This window comes from Myxocyprinus asiaticus, chromosome 30 (genome assembly GCF_019703515.2).
Source record: "Myxocyprinus asiaticus isolate MX2 ecotype Aquarium Trade chromosome 30, UBuf_Myxa_2, whole genome shotgun sequence".
NCBI classification, from domain to species: Eukaryota; Metazoa; Chordata; class Actinopteri; order Cypriniformes; family Catostomidae; genus Myxocyprinus; species Myxocyprinus asiaticus.
The window spans coordinates 15,694,911-15,721,615 of record NC_059373.1 but is presented as its reverse complement, the minus strand read 5'-3'; the positions used below and the strand labels follow the sequence as shown (position 1 = coordinate 15,721,615).

Sequence of the window (26,705 nt, the reverse complement as noted above, 5' to 3'; positions counted from 1 at the left end):
TTTTACTGTATGATTGCTCCCTTGTTGGTTAACTGCATTGGACTACTAGTTTTATTCTGGGATCTGAAAGGGCAGCTCATTGCCTGTGAATCCACAACTTTTAACTTATTCAGTTGACAGTGCACATTTTAACATCAGCCTTTGTAAATAGTGTGTTGCTCTGAGCCAAATAAAGTTAATGCAGAGAATCAAAACAAATTCTTTCACTGATTTCTTAGATTGTAGTGAAGGTGAATAGGCATTTACATTGTACAGATTTTAATCCAAGCCCTGATTGTTTCAAGGCTTATCTAGACATTTTGTTGTGATTGTGTTGTCTCCTAAAAGCAATGTGTCAAACCAAACGTGTGGCGATTGGGGCGGGGCCGAGCAACGCTGGGCAGAGTGAGGCAGGGGGAGATGAATGGAGAATGAGTTCCACCTGTGCTCCACACCTGTTTCGGGTGTACTTAAGGAGAGGAGACAGCGGCAGACAGACAGACAGAGAGAGAGAGAAAGTGAGTGAGTGAGTGAGTGAGTGTGTGTGTGTGTGTGTGTGTGTGTGTGTGTGTGTGTGTGTGTGTGTGTGAGTGAGTGAGTGTGAGTGAGTGAGAGAGTGTGTGTGTACAATAAATGTCTTAGTTTGGATGTTTACCCAGCTCCAGCTTTCTGAAGTTGAGAGCAAAAGATGTGCTACACCATGATTTATTAAACTCACTGTGAAAAAGGAAACAACATTTTATCCAGCTTATTGGATTTTTTTTAATAACGTACTACGAAATGTGATCAGTTATTTATTTTTATTAATTTTTTTATCACATCAATGACGAGTTAATTAATTGTCCGCCTATGTGGCCTGTTTTGAAGTCTTTCAGTTTAATTCTTTGTAGTTTGTATGGGGATGCAATCAGCCTCAGTGTTTGCACACGGTGCACAGTCACAAGGCTTTGGATAAATCCAATTTTTTCACTGAACACCAAGTATTTGCCTCAGGCCCGGCTTCTGACAGCTATGCTAGGGTGGGCTGGGGGATACGTGGGCATTTAGGATGGGGGAGGTATTACTCAGACTACTAATGTCTTTAATTGGCGCAACATGGCATAATTGTCAAGATCATAAGACTCAATATAACTATATTTTACACTTTTTCCCCATATTAAAAAATATATTGAAATAAACTGATAAGCATTGTATATAATCATACACTCTTACTTAGTTCACTAATTTTAACCACTAGAAGTTGTAAACAACTAATATTAGTATTATAGTCATTAATTTTCCATTATAGCATCATTTCATGTACAGCAGCTTTGAAACAACAGCTGTTGTGAAAAGAGCTATATAAATAAATTTGACTTGACTCATAAGATAGTAAACTACCTCCATTACTAAGAAACAAAATAAAGCAAAACATTTTTAGATAAATTAGAATTACAGCCTTAAAGCAAATTACAAAGACAAATTAGAGTCCCCACGAATGCAAGGATGGAGTGGAGAGAAATAATATCAAGGAGGAAAATAAGGATGGAGTGAAAGGAAATATATTAGATGGAGAGATCAATAACATAAAAGATTAAGATCCTAAAATTTGACACAGATGGGATCTGCTTAAAGAAGTAATTGTATAATATTAAATGATGACAATTCTTTCTGTTTAACAGAAATGTAATAAGCAATGATACTGCCCTACTAAGGCAAAATGCTAAATTGAGTTCTAACTGAAACAGGTCTCTTATAATTTGTCTGGGGACAGATGCGTTTGTCTCATATGCTGAAATTCAGAGAAACCATTGTGTGAAAATGCAGTAACAACAAAATCCACATCCAAATAATTCAAGCCATTTTTCTCAGTTTCAATGTTAGTTAATGAGTATGGCCTTTGTAGGGTAGTAAAGGGTATTGATATTTTTACCAGTGAAACTATATGTGTAAAGTGACACGTGGAGACAGACAGAATGCATCATCGACACCGAATCAACAACAGGGAAAACAGAAGCATGCGTCCTGCAACAGTGCAGTGCAGGAGAAGTTTTGATTGATGTGTGCGCGGGAACGGGAGAAAGAAATGACCCGCTTGACTCCCGCAGAATATAAATATAAATCTATATAAAAAATAGAATAGATTTATTTAATGTATTTAAGGTACAGAGTGCTATTCATGTTATCCGTCTATTGCGCAAGAGCAACAAAAAAATGTACGATTTACAGGTGTAGGGTTGATTCATACAAATTCTTCCTTGTGCTCCATGCAGCTGAAAGTCCCTTAATACTATGGATGTTAACGCTTTATTAAAGAAAGGTACAAACAAAACTTTGAAAGCAACCAAAGGTCAATCAAATATTTGGCAATTTTAGTGTTCAGTAGTTCGAATGTTAATGTAATCTTGTATAGAAGAGGTAAGATTATTTGGCTTGCTGTCTGTATACTGGAGGGCTCAGAGCTCGAGACTTGACTGACTTTAATGATGAATCTATAGAACAGGAGGAGATGGGGTGGAGGAGGGATGTCAGGAGAATTGTCTTACGAAACAGGTAAGCAGCGGCTTACCTACTCCTACTCGCGGACCGTGATTTGTCAGATTAAAATTAACATGCTCCACCCGAACCTCTGTTAATTAACTCCATTTCAGTAGTTCGTATGTTAATGTAATCTTGTATAGAAGAGGTAAGCTTATTTGGCTAGCTATCCGTATACTGGAGGGCTCGGAGTTCGAGACTTGACTCGAGTCCTGATTACCCCCAAAAAGGCGTTAAGGTGGAAAATCAGTACCATGACAATGGCAGGAAATATTTAGGACAGCAAGCTGGCAACAATTCTATATGGGAAATTGGCTTAGCGGATACTACTGAAAAGGTGTTCTTCCCCACAAAAGCTATATAGGGGGAGCGCTTTACCCATTTGTTTGAAGGTGCGTTCTTGTACGATGGCTGGTTGAGTGGGGCTATGCTGCGATTCGAATGGGAGACCACCACTCGTCGTAGAAGTGGATGGGCTTATGGCATGGCTCGAACAGGGAAGGTGAGAACGAGAGTTGGCTCGCGCTGCGTTCGAAAGGGAGGGCTCACAACGTGATTCGAATGGAAGACTGCTTTAAAGAGAGAGAGAGAGAGAGAGTTCATGGCATTCGAATGGGTAAGCCCAGCACGCAATCGAACGGGGAAGTGAGAACGAGAGTTGGGATCGAATTGTTTGCTGATTAAGTTTGCTGATGACACGACGGTGGTAGGTCTGATCACTGACAATGATGAAACAGCCTACAGAGAGGAGGTTCACACTCTGGTGTCAGGAGCACAACCTCTCCCTCAACGTCAGTAAGACAAAGGAGCTTGTGGTGGACTTCAGAAGAAAAGACAGAGAACACAGTCCCATCACCATCAATGGAGCACCAGTGGAGAGAGTCAGCAGCTTCAAGTTCCTGGGTGTCCACATCACTGAGGAACTCACATGGTCCATCCACACTGAAGTCGTTGTGAAGAAGGCTCATCAGCACCTCTTCTTCCTGAGACGGCTGAGGAAGTTTGGAATGAACCGCCACATCCTCACACGTTCTACACCTGCACTGTAGAGAGCATTCTGACTGGCTGCATCTCCGCCTGGTACGGCAATAGCACCGCCCACAACCGCAATGCACTGCAAAGGGTGGTGCGAACTGCCAGACACATCATCGGAGGTGAGCTTCCCTCCCTCCAGGACATATATACCAGGCGGTGTGTGAAAAAAGCTCGGAGGATCATCAGAGACTCCAGCCATCCGAGCTATGGGCTGTTCTCACTGCTACTATCACGCAGGCGGTATCGCAGCATCAGGACCCGCACCAGCCGACTCCATGATAGCTTCTTCCCCCAAGCAATCAGACTTTTGAACTCTTGATCTCCCACGATCAAAATACATCAGCCCTGCACTTTATTACTCTTATATCTCACACCGGACTGTCATAAATTATATTATTATTATATTATATTCTCTCTTAACAACTGACTATCAACCGACAATCTGAATGTCAATACAGTACAATACAACCTACTGTACATTATATATAATATATATACTTTTTTTATTGAATAATGTGTATCTATATTGTGTGTAGTGTAAACTGTACAGTGTATGTTATTATTTGTATATTGTGTTGTGTGTAATTATGTGTATATTAGACTTTAAATTGTGTTGTGTTAATTTGATGTTATTGTAAATTGGTATATGTCTCATCACTGTCATGACTGCTATGTTGATCGGAACTGCACCCAAGAATTTCACACACCATTGCACTTGTGTATATGGCTGTGTGACAATAAAAGTGATTTGGTTTGATTTTGTGTATTGACTGAGCAATGCAGAAAGCCGAAAAAGGCTAGGATAAATGTAGTGTCGAGCATGCAAGCTGTGTTTACTGTATGGTAACCGAGGTGGAGGGTGGTTAGGTATTTTGTTAAGATATGGATGGTAAGAGGCATTCTCGTGCCTGAGCGTTTAAAGAGCAAAGAAATTTGGGGGTTATTGATTGCTGGAGCAGACTTGCGGACTACTAATTTATGGAAAAGTGGCGCCGCTCAGATAGTCTTTAGTGGTATCTGGTTAAATGCCTTTAAAATGGTTTAGGAATGAAATGAATGGTGAAATGGATAATATGCTGTAGTAGAACCATTAAGAAGCGCAATATATAACCCCCCAAATTGGGTGAAGGAAAACTCCAAATCGAAGGCTGACAGAAGTGCTAGATCGTGGTAAAACTGCATTGGAACAGCCGGCTTTCGGAGGTAACCTCACACGAGGGCCTGCTCTAGGTGGAAGGTTTGGACGAAGGACCTTTATGTGGCTATAGGGGGCTGTACGATTGTTTGTTTTATTGTTTTTTTTTTTTTTAATCTACCATAGATATACTGTCAGATCGGCTGGCTTGGGGAGGTAGCCTCACTCAAAGTCTACCCAGGGATGGGGAAATAGGGTGCTTGAAAAGAACAGGAAGGGGTGCAGGCTGTAGAGTAAGTGGGCCTCCTGTGGGAGCAGAGTTTAAAGTACTGTTGCCGCAGTAGATTGGATATTTGAGGGCATGGTAAAGGGGGCTCCTGTGGGAGCGCTGCTGTGTTTAGTTAAGATAAACATGACGATTACATTTGTACACACCTATAGGGGAAGCAAGTGGTTAAATAGGAATACATGACTTAATTACATTTGACATGGGAGGGGCACTGTTGCTACGGTATCAAGTAGGGCACAAATTAGTGATTGGTCATTCATGAATGATTCGTTCATTTTGAACAAATATTTTATGTGACTCAGAAGAACGAGTAGTCTCAGAGTGTGATTCGTTCATTTTGTGTTGGCCACGCATGTGCATTGCGTAACCTCCGTTCGTTTGTTACGTGAAAACCACATAGGCATTGTACAGGAAACAGAAATTATTCATTCACCTTTCAACTCTTTTGGTCCGAGTCGTTCGTTCTTTTGTCACGTGACAGCCATATACGCTATGCATTTCTCACACAGGAAACAGAAATGATTAGTTCACCTCTCGAGTCTTCTTGTCTGAGTCATTTGTTCTTTTGTCACATGACATACGGCTGTCACGTGACAAAAGAACGAATGACTCGGACAAGAAGATTCCAGAGGTGAACTAATCTTTCTGTTTCTCATAATTTGTCTTTGGCTGCATTATAATTTTTTCCTTACTGGGACTATAATCAAAGTTTGCGTAAGGAGACGTTTTAGGGGGGATTTGGCTATTGAAAATGTAACATTTTAATTCAGTTCTTCTCAAATGAACGAAATGACTTGAATAAAGATTTGTTCATTTTGCTGAATGAGACTCAAAGATCCAAGTCAGTAAAATGATCCGAACTTCCCATCACTTGCACAAATGACTTGGAAAGCATGTCAATTTTGTTTATATGCGGCTTTAAGGAAAGCAAAATTTTGTTAAGAAAACAACTTTATTACATTTGTCATGGCAGGGTACTGCTGCAGCAGTATCAAAATGCGAAAGGGGTGCTGCTGTGGCATAATCGAGAGTATGCAGATAATGCTGCGGGTGTATCGAGCGTGGCGGGCGCTGAGGTGCATTATCTGGTGGGGCACTGCGGCTGCAGTATCAAATAGAGCACACGTGGTCATTACATTTAGGCACACCTTATTGTGTGTCGGGCTCGTTTCAACCATGAGCAAAGGAAATGCCAATGCAAAGGTTAACGGGAAAAGCTAAAAGGCTATTAAGATTACTGCACCATCACTGCGCTCGAACGGGAGAGCTCGTACTGCATCGAACGGGAGAACCTGTGGCCCAAATTGCGTAGGTTCACACCTGTTAACAATCCCATGGAAGGAATTTTAGATGGGTTCTCGTAGAGACCTGCTGGAAGTAATATTTGTGAAGCCCTTGCGGATGGCGCAATTTTAGGCGTTTCTGCAGAAACTTCAAAATATTCATATTTAGGTGAAACTTATACTCATTTCACAACCCTAAGAAATACGTGGAAAGTTAGATCCATGGCCACTGGAGTGTGGGCTGCACTTGCACCGGTAGAGGGGTAACCTCAGACTGCTAATGCTTATTTGAGGGCAAAACATGCAGCTTGCTAATGCTTATCAGAGGGGAAAGCATGCAGTTGACGTTTCGGGGACATGAGTCTAGAGAGAAGAGAAAATAAATATTAGTAACATTTAGAAACAATAATGTGACACACAGCATAAATTATTTGCAGCTCTGCACTGCATACAGAAATGCTGGAGAAATGTGCTGGGAAAATACATAAAAATTATATTAGCGAATTGCTGCATAGCACCAGAACTATTTTTTCTTCTGCTCATCTTGACAGCTAAAATAGGCTACAGTAGCAGTCACAGACAGTGTCACCCTTTCAGTCATAGTGCTCGTTCAGAGAGGGAGCAGTGCTTTCCTGAGTTAATGACAGAAAAACAGCATCTGGAGTTATTCACACTAAGTAATGACAAACCTAGACATGATATGTATTATAATAGGTTTGTGTGACACTTTTTCCAGGTTTATTTAAATTCAGAGTTGTTAAAACATTCTGGTGTTGTTTTGTGATTGGTTGGGCAGTCTACAGCCCTCCCTCTATGTTTGTAACACACAGCCCGCCACCATATTACTTTTAACCAATGCACAAATTGAAAAAAAAATAAAAATAAATAAATATATATATATATATATATATATATATATATATATATATATATATATATATATATATATATATATATATATATATTTTTTTTTTTTTTTTTTAAATTTTTTTTTTTTTTTTTAAAACTGTGTTTCTCAAATGTTTGATTGGGTGGGCAAGACTCACGTTTGGGTGGGCTCAGCCCACCCCTGCCCATGCCTACAGCTGGCCCCGATTTGTGTACAATATCTGTATCCCATCTAAACATATGGGATAATAACTGGAATATGTGATAAGTCTACATGTGCTCTTAGACTGTATAGTCACAGCTTCAGCTTTCCATATACCATAGAAACTTGGAGAATTTCATTTTAAGAGAATTCAAAATTGACTACATATAAATATAACATCACAAGTTATTTGCTTCTGGCTCTTCCACCAGTATTTCATCAGGTGAGGTTACCCAGAAGGGTGCAATTGTTGTGATACAGTTGCAATCGAAATTATACTTAATTAAATGTATTCATGTATTCCTAAATTAAACTTTACATCTATATCAGTTGAGTGACACGTTCAAAGTCATAGTGTGAATATATAACCTAATATTTCTAAATAGCAGGATTTTTTTTTAAATACAGCCATGTCATAATTATTCAACCCCTATTGCATGTAGCTGTTTCTTAAATATGTAAGACTACACAAGTAATTGTTTTAAAACAAAACTAAGTCATCAATCTGCAATGGCACTTATTTAAGTTTTAAAATTTAAGTTTAGCGTGCATGGGGCATGAAAAATGTGATGCCTTCATTGTGTAAATTGAAGCTCAGTGATCACTGGACTTTCAAGCAAGACAGTAACACCAAGGATACATCCAAGTTGTCCAAAATCTGGTTCAGGGATAGATTGTGGAATGTCCTTAAATGGCCCTTTCAGTCCATCATTAAAATCCCATTGCAAACCTTTGTTAGGATTTCAAGGAAGCAGTGGAAGCACAGAAACCAAAGAATGTCAATGAGCTGGAATCTTTTGCTCATGAGAAATGTGTAAAAATTCTAATAGAGAGGTGTCTGAAGCCTGAGAACACTTACCTGAAACATTTATTTGCTGTTATTAAGGATAAAGGATGCTCCACAAATGATTGACTTTGGGGGTTGAATATTTTTGACATGACATTTGTGGAGAGAATTAGTTAGTTTTTATTTGATGATTGTTATTAGTCTATTATTTTAACTAAAGATTATTTTTTATTGAATTGGAGTAAGATTTTGAGTGTTATTTCAATGGCTGCTGATTTCAGTATCTTTGTTTCCATCCACGCATTTTAACGAGAATTTTGGTATATCTCATAAAAACTACTGGTTGGAAACACCAAGATTCGAAAAATATCTCCAAAATGATCATAAAAAAAATAAAATAAAAAAAAACATACACTCGCATGAGGTGGATACATTTTTTTATTCGACTAGAAGAAATGCAGATAAACTATGATGGAAAAACACATTTTACAACTAAACTCCTATAGAATTTATATAGATGAGCATAAAAATGTCATGTGACTTGATAACTGGACTAACCAGCAGGGCCTGATTAAAACTCCTTAGTGCTCCTGGGCATGAACATTCAGTTTCAAATTCACTACTTATTTTATTGAATGTCTTTTTAAAGGCTTTCTCCCACTTTTTATTTTATTTTTTTATTAATGTAAATCATTTGAGCATGAAATATATATTGTAATCTCATGGAGTGCTATTTGGCCTGAAATGTGACCCAACACTGTAGGTCAAATAAAGTGGTAGAAACTGGAACATCTATTATCTACTCTTTCTCTGTATAATCACAGATTATTTATTAGACATTTTTGCCTTTGAAATTCAAAGTGAAATTGAAGTGTTTTCAATCTTAATTTACATTACCTCTCCTGTTCTAGTTTGTCCTCAGGTGATGGTAAACATTGCCATGACAATTGCCATATAAAGGAGGACAGACAGCACGAGAAAAAAATAGCCAAGAAATGCCTCTACATAGTTTCAGCAGTCTGTCTGGTCTTTATGGTGGGCGAGATCCTAGGTATGTGCCCCTTACTGCTTATTTTCTTTGACCGTCAATTGCACCTTTGAGCAAGACAATAATCTTATCTCATTATGCAATGAAATAACATTTACTTTGGAGTTACAATAGTTCAGTTAAACAGTATATCAACACCTTAAAAAGAATAGTTCTCTCATCATTTATTCACCCTTTTATCACTCCAAACCTGTATAACTTTCTTTCCTGTGAAATACAAAAGGACACATTTTAAAGAATATACTGGTCGCTATTTTGCAAGCAATTACAATGATTTGGGACTGGAGATTTCGAGCTCCAAAAATGATGCAAAAGCACCATAAAAGTGGTTCTTTTGACTTATGCACTATATTCCAGGTCTTCTGAAGCCAAATGATAGCTCTGAGTGAGAAACAGATTGAAATGTAAGTTTTTTCCTATTCTTTTTGAAGCTTGAAAGCTTCAGTCCCTCTTCTCTGTAATTGCAGGGAAGAGAGCGACCAGTTCATTCTTAAAGATTTCTCCTTTTGTGTTCTAACAAAGAAAGAAAGTCTATCGGTTTTAGAACAACTTTCCTTAATAATCTGCATACGTATACTATTACTTAGACAAAGGACTGCTGGTAAATATGCACTATTATCTGGTCTGTGTACAGGTGGGTATTTTGCTGGGAGTTTGGCAGTGATGACAGATGCCGCCCACCTGCTCGTAGACCTCACCAGCTTCATCATCAGTTTGTGCTCACTGTGGCTGTCATCCAGACCAGCCACACACACTCTCAGTTATGGCTGGCATCGAACAGGTGAATGATTTGAATTGCAGAACAGTAAATCATTGTCATGTGGCCTACAACCTTAAGCAGATGTTTAGGGATGGATACAAAGAGTCTTTGAGAAATAGTACACCATAAAATTAGGAATTAATGTAGGCCTATTGAAAATGTGCATACTATGTACAATACGTGGCAATTGCCTTCAAACGTGCAGTAATATGGACACTATGATAGTACTGCAGCATATGCAAGTGAACTGTATTGGAAGTGTTTCTGTTTTTCCTGTGCAATTTCATCAGTAAACTGCTGGATATTTTCAGAAATCCTGGGTGCTCTGCTGTCTGTTTTCACCATTTGGCTTGTGACTGGTGTGCTTGTGTACCTGGCAGTAGATAAGCTCATTCATAATGACTTCACTGTTGAGGGCACTATCATGCTTATCACCTCTGGCTGTGCTGTACTGGCCAAAATTATGTAAGACAAAAACCCCATTCTGCAGTGCAGAACTATTATGGAATGAACAGTATACCCACACTATTCACTGACCTAATATTATTATAATGGTACATAGCCAGACATTTGAATTGTGGCATAAAGTCTGGTCCTGTCTCTTTAAATGAAATAAGAATTGATTAATTTACAGAGGTTTCTCAGAAAACATATACATACGGAATATACAGTTCTACTTGTGGATATAAAACTAAATATCTTTGATGCCACTAAAACAATAAAAACCTGTGTGCCCTTATTCCCGAAAATTGCTTAAAGCCAGCCAATTATATTGGAACTGGTGATTTCTAATTGTGGGCTTTTACAGTTGATCATTATTTTGAATGAAAATGTTCTGTCTGTTTCTCTCTGCATAGAATGGCCCTCACTCTGCATCAGTCAGGCCATGGCCATAGTCATGGTGGTCTGAGCTCCCATGGTCACAGTCACAACCATGGGAAAGAAACAGGCCACAGCCATGCGCACGCTAACCATTATGATGTAGAGAAGCAAGCTAAACAAGCTAATGCTAGCGTACGTGCAGCATTTGTCCATGTGATTGGAGACCTTCTTCAGAGTGTTAGTGTGCTTGTCAGTGCCCTCATCATCTTTTTTAAGGTAAGAGGTGAGTGATTGGTAGCAGTTTAAATTGACGTTATCTTACATTAGCTTTACAACTACTAAACCGGCACCATTTGAACTTATAGGTGAAGTGTGTTATTTCTTTTCCACTAGTCACCAAATACAATTGCAGCAATAATAACTGTTTCCAAATAGATTTCCGAACATTGCCCCCATCTGCCAAACAGCCAAACAAATAGTTCAGTCCACAATTCATGGCACTGGTTGAGTCTATGCCATGGAGTCACAGTGTTCATATTTTTCAGGGGAATCAACCTATAAATGGCTTTCTTATAGTGTTTCATAAAACTGGATCAGGAAACAGTATTTTAACATAGAAAAAAAAAACACACTTCAACTTTAAAATATAATAATAGTTAAAAGAAAGTTATAAGGGAAAAGTGGTATTGTCTGAATACATATGTTGTTGTAACCTATCAGATCTGATAATTATACAGTACTGTGCAAAAGTCTTAGGCACATAAGATGTTTCACACAAACATTTGTCTTAAGATGGTTGTTTACACTGCATGCCCAATTATTAGGCACATTGTATTCCTCAGGATTAATTTTATTGTTGAACAAACACAATGCTCTCAGTTAATCCAAAATGTTATTGAACCTCAAACCTGAATGTTTAACAAAGAAAAAGTGAGTTTTGTCTTTCTCAGGGGAATATATAAGTGTGCACAATTATTAGGCAACTAAATTACAAAAATAATTTCTCCACACTCAATTGTTTATTCTCAATTTTTAGAGTAGGTGCAACAAATAAGTAACACAAAATGACAATTAAATAATATTTTTGGTCTTTCAAAAATATTCAGTGACCAATATAGCCACCCTTCTTTTCAGTAACTGCCATGAGCCTTCCGTCCATGGGGTCTGTCAGTTTCTTGATCTGTTCACATTCAACTTTCACTGAAGCAGCAACCACAGCCTCCCAAATGCTGTTCAAAGAGGTGTATTGTCTTCCCTCACTGTAAATCTCACGTTTGAGAAGGGCCCACAAGTTCTCAGTAGAATTTAAGTCAGATGAGGAAGGGGGCCAAGTCATTATTTGGGCATCTTTGAATCCCTTGCTGGCTAGCCAAGCAGTGGAGTACTTGGATGCATGTGATGGAGCATTGTCCTGCATAAAGATCATGGCCTTCTTGAATGCTGAGGACTTCTTCCTGTACCACTGCTTGAAGAAAGTACTTTCCAGAAACTGGCAGTAGGTTTGAGAGTTGAGTTTCAGTCCATCTTCAACTCGAAAAGGTCCAACTACCTCATCCTTAATGATAGCAGCCCATACCAGTACCCCTCCTCCACCTTGCTGGCACCTGACTCAAAGTGGTGCCCTGTGTCCATTAGTGATCCAGTCACGGGCCCATCCATCTGGTCCATCAGGAATCACTCTCATTTCATCTGTCCATAAAATCTTTGAAAAATCTGTCTTCATGTATTTCTTTGCCCAATCTTGACGCTTCAACATGTGAATATATTCAGTGGTGGTCGTGTTTCAGCCTTCTTGACCTTGGCCATGTCTCGGAGCACTTGACACCTTGTACTTCTGGACACTCCAGGTAGGTTGCAGTTCTGGAATATGGTAGCATTGGAGGATAATCGGTTCCTGGTAGCTTCACGTTTAATTCTTCTCAAGTCTTTTGCAGTTAATTTGCGCCTTTTCTTCTCCATGCGTTTTTTTTTGTGCCCCAGTTGACTATTTGCAACAAAACGTTTGATTGTCCGGTGGTCACACCCCAATAGTTTAGCTATTTCAAGAGTGTTGCATCCGTATGAAAGGCATTTTACAATATTTGACTTTTCAGTGTCAGTTAAATCATTTTTTTGGCCCATTTTACCTGAGGTAATGAAGCTGCCTAATAATTTTGCACACCTTGATATAAGGTGTTAGTCACTTTCACCACACCCTTCCTCATTACACAAATACAAACCACCTGAAAATGATTGAATCCAATAAGCATTCAAGTATATATGGTTTGGAGTTGGAAAATGTGCATGGAAATAATGATAAGATGATTATCAATAATGAAAATCAGAATACTCACTTGCCTAATAATTGGGCACACAGTGTATATCTTCAGCTTTAGTGTGTCAATATAAATATAAATGTTGGACTCTCGAACATTCCTTTTGCAAGTAGAATAGAATAGAAGAACAGGGAGCCCTGAAACAGATGGCATGGCCCCCACAGAGCCCCCCACTGAACATTGTGTCAGTCTGAGAATACATGAAGAGACAGAAGCAATTAAGACAGCCAAAATAGATGGAAGAACTGTGGCAAATTCTCCAAGAAGTTTTGAACATCCTATCTGCCAACAACCAAGAAAAACTGTATCCAGGTGTACCTAGGAGAATTGGTGCTGTTTTGAAGGCAAATGTGGTCACACAAAATAATAATTTAGCTTTTATTTATGTTTACTGGACTTCGTATGACATTAATTGATAAATGAAAACTATTTATGGCAGTATTTTTGAAGACATCCTCACTATGCAACATTTTTCCCAAGTGCCTAAAACTTTTGCACAGTACTGTATATCCACTTTAATGGCATTTTGGTGATGAACTGAATTTTTTTCTGTTTACAGCCAGAATATAAAATTGCAGATCCCATCTGCACCTTCCTTTTTTCTCTGTTTGTCCTGGGCACCACGTTCACGATCATGAGGGACATTGTTATCGTCTTGATGGAAGGTAAATTGTCTTAGTTGCAGTCATTACTGTTTCATTGCCGGTTCAAAGACAAAACTATGAATTATAATTATAATTACTTTTTTTTTTTTTTTATAACTTAATTTCATTAAAGTTCAATCTAGTCTTATAAAGTATGCATACACTAACAGTCAACAGATTGAACAGACCTACTCATTCTTTATTGGTACTATTTTCCACATTATAGAATGTGTCATCAAAACTATGAAATACCACAAATGGAAGTATGGGAATTTAGTAGTTACTGGTACGTCAGAATGTTAAATCATGAAAAGTATGCACAATTTATATTTGTCTGTCAAGCATTGAAGGTGCACTCAGTAATGTTTTCCTCATTTAAAAAGTTTTACTTCTAAAGAAATCTATTGTAATTTTGCAATATATGTATGAAATCATAACCACATACATGAGATGAAGACTCCAGTCATAACAGTAACTTTTAAAGCTGTTTTATCTACATGGAGAGGGTCCCCTCATGGGGGCTGCCATGTTAGAATCACATGATCAGCCTTAACTACTTGCTTAATCTTAGAAACCGCCCTGTTATTTGACACTTTCATTCATGTATTAAAGTAACCTAATGGCTGGTGAATAGTAAATGTCTGCAATGGCATCTGAAACTGAAAACTATTGATTTTGAATGAGGCTGCATCCAAGCCTCTAGGTGTCACTGTAAGTCGAAGATGACGCAAATACAAAAGTGCAACTTTAAAGCATATACAGTACCATTAGATCAAAAAGTTTTTTAAGATCATGTTTAAGATCATAAAATCTGTGTCCAAACTTTTTGACTGGTAGTGTACAGTGCATCCAGAAAGTATTCACAGCGCTTCACTTTTTCCACATTTTGTTATGTTACAGCCTTATTCCAAAATTGATTAAATTCATTATTTTCCTCAAAATTCTACAAACAATACCCGATAATGACAACATGAAAGAAGTTTGTTTGAAATCTTTGCAAATTTATTAAAAATAAAAAACGAAAAAAATCACATGTACATAAGTATTCACAGCCTTTGCTATGACACTCAAAATTGAGCTCAGGTGCATCCTGTTTCCACTGATCATCCTTGAGATGTTTCTACAACTTGATTGGAGTCCACCTGTAGTAAATTCAGTTGATTGGACATGATTTGGAAAGGCACACACATGCCTATATAAGGTCCCACAGTTAACAGTGCATGTCAGAGCACAAACCAAGCCATGAAGTCCAAGGAATTGTCTGTAGACCTCCGAGACAGGATTGTATCGAGGCACAGATCTGGGGAAGGGTACAGAAAAATTTCTGCAGCATTGAAGGTCCCAATGAGCACAGTGGCCTCCATCGTCCATAAATGGAAGAAGTTTGGAACCACCTGGGCTCTTCCTAGAGCTGGTCGCCCGGCCAAACTGAGCAATCGGGTTTAGTTGCCTTAGTCAGGGAGGTGACCAAGAACCCGATGGTCACTCTGACAGAGCTCCAGTGTTTCTCTGTGGAGAGAGGAAAACCTTCCAAAAGAACAACTATCTCTGCAGCACTCCACCAATCAGGCCTGTGAGACGGAAGCCACTCCTCAGTAAAAGGCACATGACAGCCCGCCTGGAGTTTGCCTAAAGGCACCTGAAGGACTCTCAGACCATGAGAAACAAAGATTAAACTGTTTGGCCTGAATAGCAAGCGTCATGTCTGGAGGAAACCAGGCACTGCTCATCACCTGGCCAATACCATCCCTACAGTGAAGCATGGTGGTGGCAGCATCATGCTGTGGGGATTTTTTTCAGCAGCAGGAACTGGGAGACTAGTCAAGATCAAGGGAAAGATGAATGCAGCAATGTACAGAGACATCCTTGATGAAAACCTGCTCCAGAGCGCTCTGGACCTCAGACTGGGGTGAAGGTTCATCTTCCAACAGGACAACGACCCTAAGCACACAGCCAAGATAACAAAGGAGTGGCTACAGGACAACTCTGTGAATGTCCTTGAGTGGCCCAGCCAGAGCCCAGACTTGAACCTGGTTGAACATCTCTGGAGAGATCTGAAAATGGCTGTGCACCGACACTCCCCATCCAACCTGATGAAGCTTGAGAGGTCCTGCAAAGAAGAATGGGAGAAACTGCCCAAAAATAGGTGTGCCAAGCTTGTAGCATCATACTCAAAAAAACTTGAGGCTGTAATTGGTGCCAAAGGTGCTTCAACAAAGTATTTAGCAAAGGCTGTGAATACTTATGTACATGTGATTTTTGTTTCGTTTTTTATTTTTAAAAAATTTGCAAAGATTTCAAACAAACTTCTTTCACATTGTCATTATGGGGTATTGTTTGTAGAATTGAGGAAAATAATGAATTTAATCCATTTTGGAATAAGGCTGAAACATAACAAAATGTGGAAAAAGTGAAGTGCTGTGAATACTTTCCGGATGCACTGTATATAAAAGTATCTAGATTTTGTAACAGCCACTGGGCATTCTGTGAAAGGGCATTCAATTTTCCATGTGCTATAAATTACTTATTCTCATTTCACCTTTCTCGGAACATGAGCTGTTTTAATTTGTAGATCCTAACTCTTGGAGGGTCTTTCTCGTCTACAGGCACACCAGCTGGTGTGAACTATAATGAGGTGAGGGAGAAGCTGCTCAAAGTAAAGGGAGTTAAAGCGCTACACAATCTACACATCTGGGCCCTGACCATGAACCATGCTGTGCTCTCTGCTCATGTGGCTATAGGTGACACTTTGCCCTAAACACTATATGATCTCTTTATGGCATTTATTAGCATGTAGCCTAAAGCAAACATATATTTCTAAATTATTCCGCCCTGGCATGAGTTTCTTACCGTTTGCTAATGTTAATCTTCTCAGATGACACTGTAGAGCCACAGGTGGTGTTGAGAGAGATCACCCAGGCCTGTTTCATTACCTACAGTTTCCATTCGGTAACAATTCAACTGGAGCAACAAGCAGACCAGAGACCTGACTGTAGCCTTTGTCAAGACCCTTCAAAGTGAAACACCCAGATATTTACATTTTTAATGAATGGCCCCAGTCCAAAGGGACAAAAAACATATGACAAAGATTGTTGAGAATCCTTGATGGAGGATTATTGTGGTTTTAAAATGATATACCTAAATTGCAAAGGTTTTATTTGAGAATAAACGGTCCTCTCAGTCTTGGACCTTTGACCCCTTTGTTTCTGTCTGTATTCATCTAGAGGTGGATAGGGCCAGGGGGATAGAGTCACATGACATTATTTCACTGAGATTGTGGCAACACCATGTGCTAACACTGACAAGGTTAAGGATGCTTTCCTCATGTATTTAGGGTCACTTGACAATTTTATCAGCATTGTATATCAGCTACAAATTTGTTGTGAATTGTTCTGCTTGGAAATAGACTGGGAAGTTAGGTTGATATACTAGTTATTGCATTTCACTGAGCTAAAGTAACAAGGTATTTTAGGCATGAAAAAAGATTTGGAATTGGCCTCTACATGCAGTTTTTGTTGTTAAATTTCTGTATTACATTTCTGTCCCATATTTTTATTTTATTTCTCACTGTTTCATCAAAGAGGAGTAAGGTAGTGTATTGTACTGTATTCGTCCAGGCATAATGCTATCTTTTGGTCCTCAAAGGGATAATTGTTGCCAGTCAACGGTGCATATGTTAATCTTATTGCTGATCTTTGACCTTATTTGTTTGTGAGCCTCATGCTTCTTTCTATAACACTGAGAGAACTTTGATCATCTGGTTTCTTTGATCAGTACAGGACTGATCAGTGAAAAAGTTTGGTTCAATTTATTCGCAGTTCCCAATGTGCCACTGATCTTAGCACTTCTTTAAATGTCAGTCTTTATTTTCTCCTCAAGCAAGGGCTGATTATTGATATTCCCTGAAGTGAATGTTGAAATTAATGCAACACAGGGCCCCATTATGCTTCTATTTACTGGTATGTTTGATTTTACCATGTGCACAGCAAGGCCATCCAAAAAGAAACAAGTGTCAACTGATATCTGTAGCTTGTCACTTTTGTGGAAGGGCTTTGATGTACTTCCCTGTTGATCTTTGATCATAATCCTAAACTGATGAATGAGGTTGTGGGTTTTCTCTTACAACACACATGTAGGTTATTACATGTTTATAATTCTTAGTAACAAACTATTATTCCTCAGTCCCAGGTATTTCTATCTATAATAGCTTAAACAAGAATGAAATCATAACTAGAAACGGTTTCTCTAATTTGTTTTTTTTTTTTTTCTTTTTAAATTTTTACATTTTTAAATTTTTTTAACTCCCTTGGATGTTTTATTCAAAGGAATGCATATCAAATTGACCAACCATCATAATTTGCATTATCGCTATCTCGCTCTCTCTTGCTACTGTATCTCTTTGTACTCTCAGCTCCTCCAGGGTCTAATCCTCTTATAGTCCACAAGATATCAAACCAAGCAAAGCTACAAATCAAAATATACAGAGAAGACGCCCCTGTGAAGTGGGAGTCCTTGTGTGGCTTTACAGACCACGTATAAGAATAGTAAACAGTTGATTGTTGTGTATAAGTGCATTCAGTATTCTCTTCTGTTCTCCACTCAGAGGAACAACATCACTTAGGTTTATAATGAAAGACCTGACTGCATCTCTGTCTCCAAACTACCTAAATTATGTTGAGGGTCATTTTCTTAGATATGGGAAGGGAAAGGGTTATTAAGCATATAAGTAGAGGTAGTCTAAACAAAAGAACTGGTCTACAAAACCAGAATTGAAAATGAATTGTGCTATCAGTGTTACTTAAAACAGAGAGTCTGATGTTAAAAGCGTTAATTGATATTTTTTTCCTTAGTTGTTGGGTAAAGTCACACAAATCAAATTAATTCAGTCTGAATGCCTATCTTTGTTTTTGTCATGGAAAAAAAGTCAAAAATGTACTGCATTCCTCACTGTGTAAGAACCAGGATGAGAAGGGTTTTATAACCCAAAGTGGATCATTATGCAATTTGCTCATTTTATCTCCACTATTGTAGCCTACTTTGAATTTCTCATATTCAACAGTATCTTTAGATGTAATCAGACCAGAAGAACAAATCATTTTTCTGTTTGTTATTTTTCAAGACATATCTCATTTTAGGACTGTACACAGTGGAATCCGAAAAAGGTGAAATCCGTGGATATAATGCAAAGGTCAATCAGTGCGATATGTAAGGTCAAAGTAAACAATCTTTTATAGGATATTGCATTATATGCCTCATTGATGCTATACTTTTCTAACATTACGTGAGAAAAGGTGTAGTGTGTAAAATAAGGTGTTTACACTAGATGGCGCGCTGCACCTACAACTAAAATGTACCCGGATTTCCACAAAATATTTAATTTTATCGCAAGATCTGCCATTTTTGTTGGTAAGGTGCTGTCCGTTGATTGTTTGCACCTACTATTTGTATAAAAATATCTAAAATATAAAAATAACAAGAGGAAAATGGGGGATGAGCTACGGTGAACGATGATTTCGAACTCTCGCGATGACTGACTCGGAAAAATGACGTCCTGTCAACAACACTAAAGTGCGAAAGGTATTTAAACGTCACAAATGCTGCCGCGATTGGCATTTTTCTTGTTACAACACAACGTGTGTTTATGCCACATACGTGTTATGGCTTGTGTTTGAGCAGTTGCGTTTGACATTCAGGCTGTGATGTCAGTAGCTCAATGTTAAGCTAAATCATATGTATTTTTCCATTTTTCCATATTTTTCATATTATTGTGTTTTTGTCTTGATAGCGTATTGTTTTGGTTTATGGTTTGCAGTTGGATAGTTCATTTAACAACTCAATATTTTCTTGTTGCATATTAATTTTTATTCTATTTCTTTTTATTGTAAATTGTTGATTATTATTATTATTATTATTATTATTATCATCATTATTTCTATTAGTCTACCACTACTGTCACCTAATTTTCTTTAAAAATAATAAAAAAAAATCTGTTGTTGTTGGTATTGATGCTTTGGCAATAAATAGTCATCCCATTAAAGTACTTTGAAATTGAAAATTTCTCTCTCTCTCTCTCTCTCTCTCTCTCTCTCTCTCGCTCTAGGTCTCTCTCTCTCAATTTATCATACAGGAACATATTGTTAACAGGCATGCCCCAAAGTCCTACTGAATAGCCATTCAGCCATCAGTGCCTGCATCCCGCTGTCCCCATGACAACCCCTCCTCTGGCCCCGTTTTCCGGGCAACAGGCTCAGGCAGCGCGTGATGTGAACACAGCCTCACTATGTCGGATCGGACAAGAGACGGTGCAGGACATCGTCTTACGAACCATGGAGATCTTTCAGCTGCTTAGAAACATGCAAGTAAGTTCATACCATCAAAGACATACATCCTGTCTTTGTCTGCTTTGATCAACTCCCTTTCTCCCTGTCTTCTTTTTCAGCTGCCGAATGGAGTGACTTATCATCCTAACACTCATCAGGATCGGTTGGGGAAACTGCAAGAGCACTTGCGGACGCTCTCTGTCCTTTTCCGCAAGCTCCGTCTTGTTTATGACAAATGTAATGAGAACTGTGCTGGTCTAGACCCCATACCACCTGAGGTGAGATTCACGTTCTCTCTACTCTCTCTCTCTCTCTACCACATTCTGGTCTATGCTTCATGAGACGCACTCGAGTATCTGTTTAACGTTAAAGTGAGTAATTGTTTTTGATGTAACATTTTTTTTTCCTAACCCAGTTTTATACGCAGCGACAACTATATGTAAGCCATTTGAAGGTTGTGGCTCTGTGGCACTATCAAAACATTGCTCTGTTTGTTTGAGCATCCTGACCAGCCCAACCAGCAACACTGGCTCAACCAATGGCATCAGTTTGGTGCGAGACTATTTTTGTCCCCGACAAATGGCTGATGGGGGGAGTTTTCAGGAAACCTGTTTGGAAACATTGGGTGCTTCTCATTTCCTAAATTGTGCGTCCTTGTTTCCTCGGCCCTCCATCCTCGAGCCTGTGACCCGGAAACAGATTAAAGTCCGCCATCATGAAGGACATATCAATTCGCTAAATGCAACAAGAGAAACGAGGACAGAGAAAGCTTTCTGAGGACGCTTGAGCAAGGAAATAGGAGCTTCCTATGCAGAAGACGTTTTGGTCGACACACATAAATTCTCCTCCCCCCTTCACATCTGACACAACAGTTTGAATTAATGTTTCACAATTGCAGTTTAAATAAACTATAATTGTCACATACTTAAACTGTGCATCTTGAATTATTAGGTTTTATTGTGAAAATATCAATAAATCATGTTTCAACAACATAACGTCAAGCACTCCGATGTAATGCAGCTGCGCAGAGACGGCGCTTTGAAGTCACGCTTGAGTGAGCAGGACATTTAATTTTACAAATACATCTTGCTTTGATTCCTCCATCCTTGTTTCTTTTCCTTCCATCCTGTCCTCGTTTCCTAAGAGGGTGGAGTTAGGAAACAAGGAAAGGAAGCAAGGAAAGGAAACGAGGATGCACAGTTTCAGAAACGAGAAGCACCCAATGGCTAAGTTCGGAATTACACACTACCATACTACCCATAGTATTTCTGCCATAGACACATATGGCAGAGGTAGTGAGAGTAGTATAGGAAGTATGCCATTCTGAACTCAGCTAATCTTTATTTGCCATGAGATGCTAGTTGCACCAAAATTTAAAACTTCTCAGTGTTTTCGACCGTAGCATGATTTTTGGTGCCATACGGGCTGGTTTGAGTATTTCTGTAACTGCTGACACATTGTTTTCCCCATTCTGATGGTTGAAGTGAAAATTAACTGAATCTCCTGACCAGTATCTGCATGATTTTATGCATTGCGTTGCTGCCACAGGATTGGCTGAATAGATAATCGCATGAATAAGTAGGTGTACAGGTGTACCTAATAAAGTGGTCACTAAGTGTATACTGACACCTCTCGGCATACTGTAGATGCAGCATCACAAAAAAGTTTACCAATTCCATTGTTGAAATACCATATTCACAGGCATACTTATCTCCAATTATTAATTTATTCTACATCTAAAAGTGTCCGTTAATAGGGGGTGAGTAGTATTCTTGCGACCTCAATATGGCAGACCCCATAGTGGCAAGTCCCACTCCGTATAGAATAAAACAGCTTTTTCTAGGCCACTGATATGGCTGGAGCCTTCATTTCATGTACTTCTATGTAGTTTACTTCAAAAGTACTAATCACATTGTCACTGATGGGTTGCGAACTTCGAGTAGTTAGGAGTGGGTTTATTTGATCTTGTACTTGGGGGAATTCTACAACATCTGTTTGCTTTAAACATCTAATTAGCACACCTTGGGAGATTATTTTAAAGTTAACTAGGCAACATTTTTATAATGCATTTCAACTTGCAGTGGAGGAAACATCCTTGAATCACATGTTTGTGTCTTGGCCTCACTTTGGCATTGAAGTGATGTAGTGATTCAGTCCAACTGAGATTCCCACTGACTAAGTTTGGTCACTCTAAAAGCTTTCAGTGACGTCATGTCTGGATTTATAAAGAATAAGCTCTCACATGTTATAATAAGAACTTGTTATAATAAGAACTCATGTGTTTTTCAGATCTTCTGAAGTGCTGCTGTGGTGGCCTTTAAGGGCGAATAGTCCATAGAAACATTTGCAAAAATGTCGCTGCTACTTGAATGTGTGGTATTTCAGCACAAGACCCTGTGTCTTATTTACTAACCACCTGGAGTCCAATGGGTTCCAATCGGATGCTTGTATGTTCTGGTTTAGTTTAAATACATATCTGGTTTAATATGTATTTAAATCAAGTCAATGAGATTCTTTTCACTGCAAAAACACCTCTATTTAATGCATAGTGACCTATTATAGATTACAAAAGGCAGCATTATTTGTCTAACACAATTAATGTTGTACTCTGGAAAGCAGGGTGTAGAATTTTACTACAAAGAGATATTTGTGTACATTTGTTATTGATTATTGCAGTAGTAGTTTATAAAAAAAAAGATCAAATGTTAGGAAAATAAAAGGTATGGGCATAGCTGAGTGCACTTTTGTTTTAAAGGGTTAGTTCACCCAAAAATGAAAATTCTCTCATCATTTACTCACCCTCATGCCATCCCAGATGTGTATGAATTTCTTTCATCTGCTGAACACAAATGACGATTTTTAGAAGAATATTTCTGCTCCATACAATGCAAGTGAATGGGTGCCAAAATTTTGAAGCTCCAAAATCCACATAAAGGAAGCATAAAAGTAATCCATCTGACTCCAATGGTTAAATCCATGTGTTCAGACACAATATGATAGGTGTAGGTGAGAAACAGATAAATATTTAAGTCTTTTTTCCTTCACTTTAAATTTCTCCTTCTGTTTTTGGTGATTCACATTCTTTGAGCATATTGTCCTCTTCTGGGCAGGGAGGATAATTTATGTTAAAAAAATTATTAAATATTGACTTGTTTCTCACCCACACCTATCTGAACACATTAATTTAACCATTGGAGTCATATGGATTACTTTTATGCTTCCTTTATGTGGATTTTGGAGCTTCAACATTTTGACACCCATTCACGTGCATTGTATGGACCTAAAAAGCTGAGAAATTATTAAAAAAATTCTTCATTTGTGTTCTGCAGAAGAAAGAAAGTCACATCGGGGATGCCAGGAGGGTAAGTCATGAGATAATTTTCATTTTTGGGTGAACTATCCCTTTAAAGAGCCTGTACACTCCCAGTAAAGTATGCCAAATCAAATAAGTTTGCTGCACCCTTCAAAACCTAACACTCAGAATCGACTCGCAAGATAGGGAATTGCAATGTGCAAATTGCGTTCAACACTAATTTTTTGACCATGTTTGTGCCGTTACCTAATTTGCATAATTCCTTCAGTGAATTGGGTGCTAAAACAACGCAGACAAACAAGTGCTTGCAAATAAACAGTGCTATCAGCAGGCGCATTTCATTCTTGGTGAATTCTCCCCTTAGAGTTGGAGTCATTCAAACCTGTCATTTGCACAAGCTTTTTCTTTTATTAAAGAAATTGCCAGATTAAAGTAATGTGATTTGCTGTAACTTTAACTGGAGGGCCAGAACCGCAGCCTTGAGAGTTGGAAATTCAGTTTCTTCCTTCTCATTAGCAGAAAAGCCACTGTGCTCAGAGGATATTTATTTTGGCTCTGCCTCCCCTGTTTGTATTTCAGGTGCTCTTTCAGCTCCTGTAACGCTTTTTCTTCAAACAGGAAGTGCAATAATGGAGTCAGTTGCATTACCTCATCACCTCGCTAATTAGCTGCAGCACTTGGTAATGAACAGCTGGCAAAGTCCCTCATGTCAGCATTTTCCAACCAAGGCAATCACCGGCTCCCAGCAGTGGAATTTCCTGCACAACGAAAAATTAATTTACCACTTCACTTTTTTCCGTCCACCTCAGTCCCCTCAATGTAATGAACCTGAGTGAACTTCTCTGAATCATTCTTTTCAGTCAGCTGGCAGACCACATCCATCTTTCAGAGTCTTGGCTTTGAGTAATGTGTTGTTTATGTTACATTAAACTAGCCGGCTCTTTCTTACTCCATTAGTGGCCAACAGGTGGATATTTCCTTGGGCTCAAAGCTTGCATTGTGTTCCTGTTCCTTCTACAATCCATCCGTCAGTAAGTGCAAAGCTAATTAAAGGAATAGGTGAAATTAAAATTCACCCTCAGGTTGTTCCAATCCGTATGGCTTTCTTCTGTGGAACACATCATTTTTTCATATTATATAATATATATATATATATATATGTATATATATACACACACAGGGGCATGCAAAAGTTTGGGCACCCCTGGTCAAAATTTCTGTTACTGTGAATAGTTAAGTAAGTAGAAGATGAACTGATCTCCAAAAGGCATAAAGTTAAAGATGAAACATTCTTTTCAACATTTTAAGCAAGATTAGTGTTTTATTTTTGTTTTGTACAATTTTAGAGTGGAAAAATAGGAAAGGAGCACCATGCAAAAGTTTGGGCACCCCAAGAGATTTGAGCTCTCAGATAACTTTTACCTACAGTATGTCTCAGACCTTAATTAGCTTGTTAGGGCTATGGCTTGTTCACAATCATCATTTGGAAAGGCCAGGTGATGCAAATTTCAAAGCTTTATAAATACTCTGACTCCTAAACCTTGTCTCAACAATCAGCAGCCATGGGCTCCTCTAAGCAGCTGCCTAGCACTCTGAAAATTAAAATAATTAATGCCCACAAAGCAGGCGAAGGCTATAAGAAGATACCGAAGTCAGAAGTTTGCAAATTAACATCTAACAAGCCTGATGCATTTTGGAACCAAGCCTGTGGACTGATGAAGTTAAACTATAACTTTCTGGCCACAATGAGCAAAGGTATGTTTGGAGAAAAAAGGGTGCAGAATTTCATGAAAATAACACTTCTCCAGTGAGGGTGGATCGATCATGCTTTGGACTTGTGTTGCAGCCAGTGGCATGGGAAACATTTCACTGGTAGAGGAAAGAATGGATTCAATTAAATACCAGCAAATTCTGGAAGCAAACATCACACCATCTGTAAAAAAGCTGAAGATGAAAAGAGGATGGATTCTACGACAGGATACACTTCAAAACCACAATGGACTACCTCAAGAGGTGCAAGCTGAAGGTTTTGCCATGGCCCTCACAGTCCCCCGACCTAAACATCATAAAAAATCTGTGGATAGACCTCAAAAGAGCAGTGCATGCAAGACGGCCCAAAAATCTCACAGAACAAGAAGCCTTTTAAAGTGAAGAATGGGCAAAAATCCCCCAAACAAAAATTGAAAGACTCTTAGCCGGCAACAAAAAGCTTTTACAAGCTTTAAAAAAAGTACTGACCATGTAGGGTGCCCAAACTTTTGCTTCGGGCGCTTTTCCTTTTTTGTTATTTTGAAACTGTAAAAGATGGAAATAAAAAAGGAATATTGCTTAAAAAAAAAAAAAAAATATATATATATATATATATTATTTTTTTTCTCCCCCATTTTTCTCCCCAATTTGGAATGCCCAATAACCAATGTGCTCTAAGTCCTCATCGTGGCATAGTGACTCGGCTCAAACCGTCAATCCGTGCATTTTATCACATGGCTTGTTGAGCACGTGCTCAGATGTCTACTGCTGAGACATAGTATGTGTGGAGGCTTCACGCCATTCTCGGCGGCATCCACGCACAACTCACCACGTGCCCCACTGAGAGCGAACCATATTATAGCGACCACGAGGAGGTTACCCCATGTGACTCTACCCACCCTAGCAACCGGGCCAATTTTGGTTGCTTAGAAGACCTGGCTGGAGTCACATATTGCTTAAAGTATTAAAGAAATGTTTCATCTGTAACTACTGCCTTTTGGAAATCAGGTCATCTTTTACTCGCTTAGCTATTCACAGCAACATAAATTTAGACCGGGGTGCCCAAACTTTTGCATGCCACTATATATATATATATATATATATATATATATATATATATATATATATATATATATATATATATATATATATATATAATAAATACTATACTAACTATTTTCCATATAATGAAAACAAATGGAGACTAGGATTGTCAGGTTTAAAAAAATTATCATTAAGATGTCATAAAAGTGGTACATACAACTCGTGTGCTATATTCCAAGTCTTATGAAGCCATATGATAGCGTTTGTGTATGGAACAGACCCTAAATTGTTATTTATTGATAATGTTGACATCTGCCCTAGCTATCTTTGGTGCATTCATGAGAGTTCATGATTGAAATAGTGATGTCTGATTCATGACTCAATTAATCTTTTGAATCAGATCTTTCCAATGAATTGATTCATTCTGGTCACAATTAAATTGGACTAGTTTGGTTCTCGAGTTCAACTCAACAGCTCACTGGAGTTGAGATTATCAGTGAATAACGACTTAAATTTCTGTCTGTTCCTCACACAAAACAATCAAATCACTTCAGAAGACTTGGAATATAGTACAC

General features: G+C 38.5%; 2 protein-coding genes across 5 annotated transcripts in view; both read left to right on the top strand.

The window, feature by feature from the left end:
* Window positions 1–16,740, top strand: part of LOC127420636 (regulation of nuclear pre-mRNA domain-containing protein 1A-like) — a 47,641-nt gene extending 30,901 nt beyond the window's left edge. The window contains exons 8-14 of the mRNA XM_051663046.1: window positions 9,026–9,166; window positions 9,798–9,944; window positions 10,235–10,388; window positions 10,781–11,021; window positions 13,620–13,725; window positions 16,311–16,445; window positions 16,580–16,740. Of these exons, the coding sequence (XP_051519006.1) occupies window positions 9,026–9,166; window positions 9,798–9,944; window positions 10,235–10,388; window positions 10,781–11,021; window positions 13,620–13,725; window positions 16,311–16,445; window positions 16,580–16,725 (1,070 nt within the window). The 3' untranslated portion in view covers window positions 16,726–16,740. The remainder of the gene's footprint in view (window positions 1–9,025; window positions 9,167–9,797; window positions 9,945–10,234; window positions 10,389–10,780; window positions 11,022–13,619; window positions 13,726–16,310; window positions 16,446–16,579) is intronic.
* Window positions 16,367–26,705, top strand: part of LOC127420642 (mediator of RNA polymerase II transcription subunit 30-like) — a 39,097-nt gene continuing 28,758 nt past the window's right edge. The window contains exons 1-3 of one of the 4 annotated variants that reach the window (XM_051663059.1): window positions 16,367–16,445; window positions 19,805–20,063; window positions 20,144–20,302. In XM_051663059.1, coding sequence (XP_051519019.1) covers window positions 19,911–20,063; window positions 20,144–20,302 — 312 coding nt within the window. In that variant the 5' untranslated portion in view covers window positions 16,367–16,445; window positions 19,805–19,910. Of the gene's footprint in view, window positions 16,446–19,119; window positions 19,282–19,804; window positions 20,064–20,143; window positions 20,303–26,705 lie in introns of those variants that run through there. The other 3 variants (XM_051663061.1, XM_051663060.1, XM_051663058.1) reach the window with 3 other exon arrangements.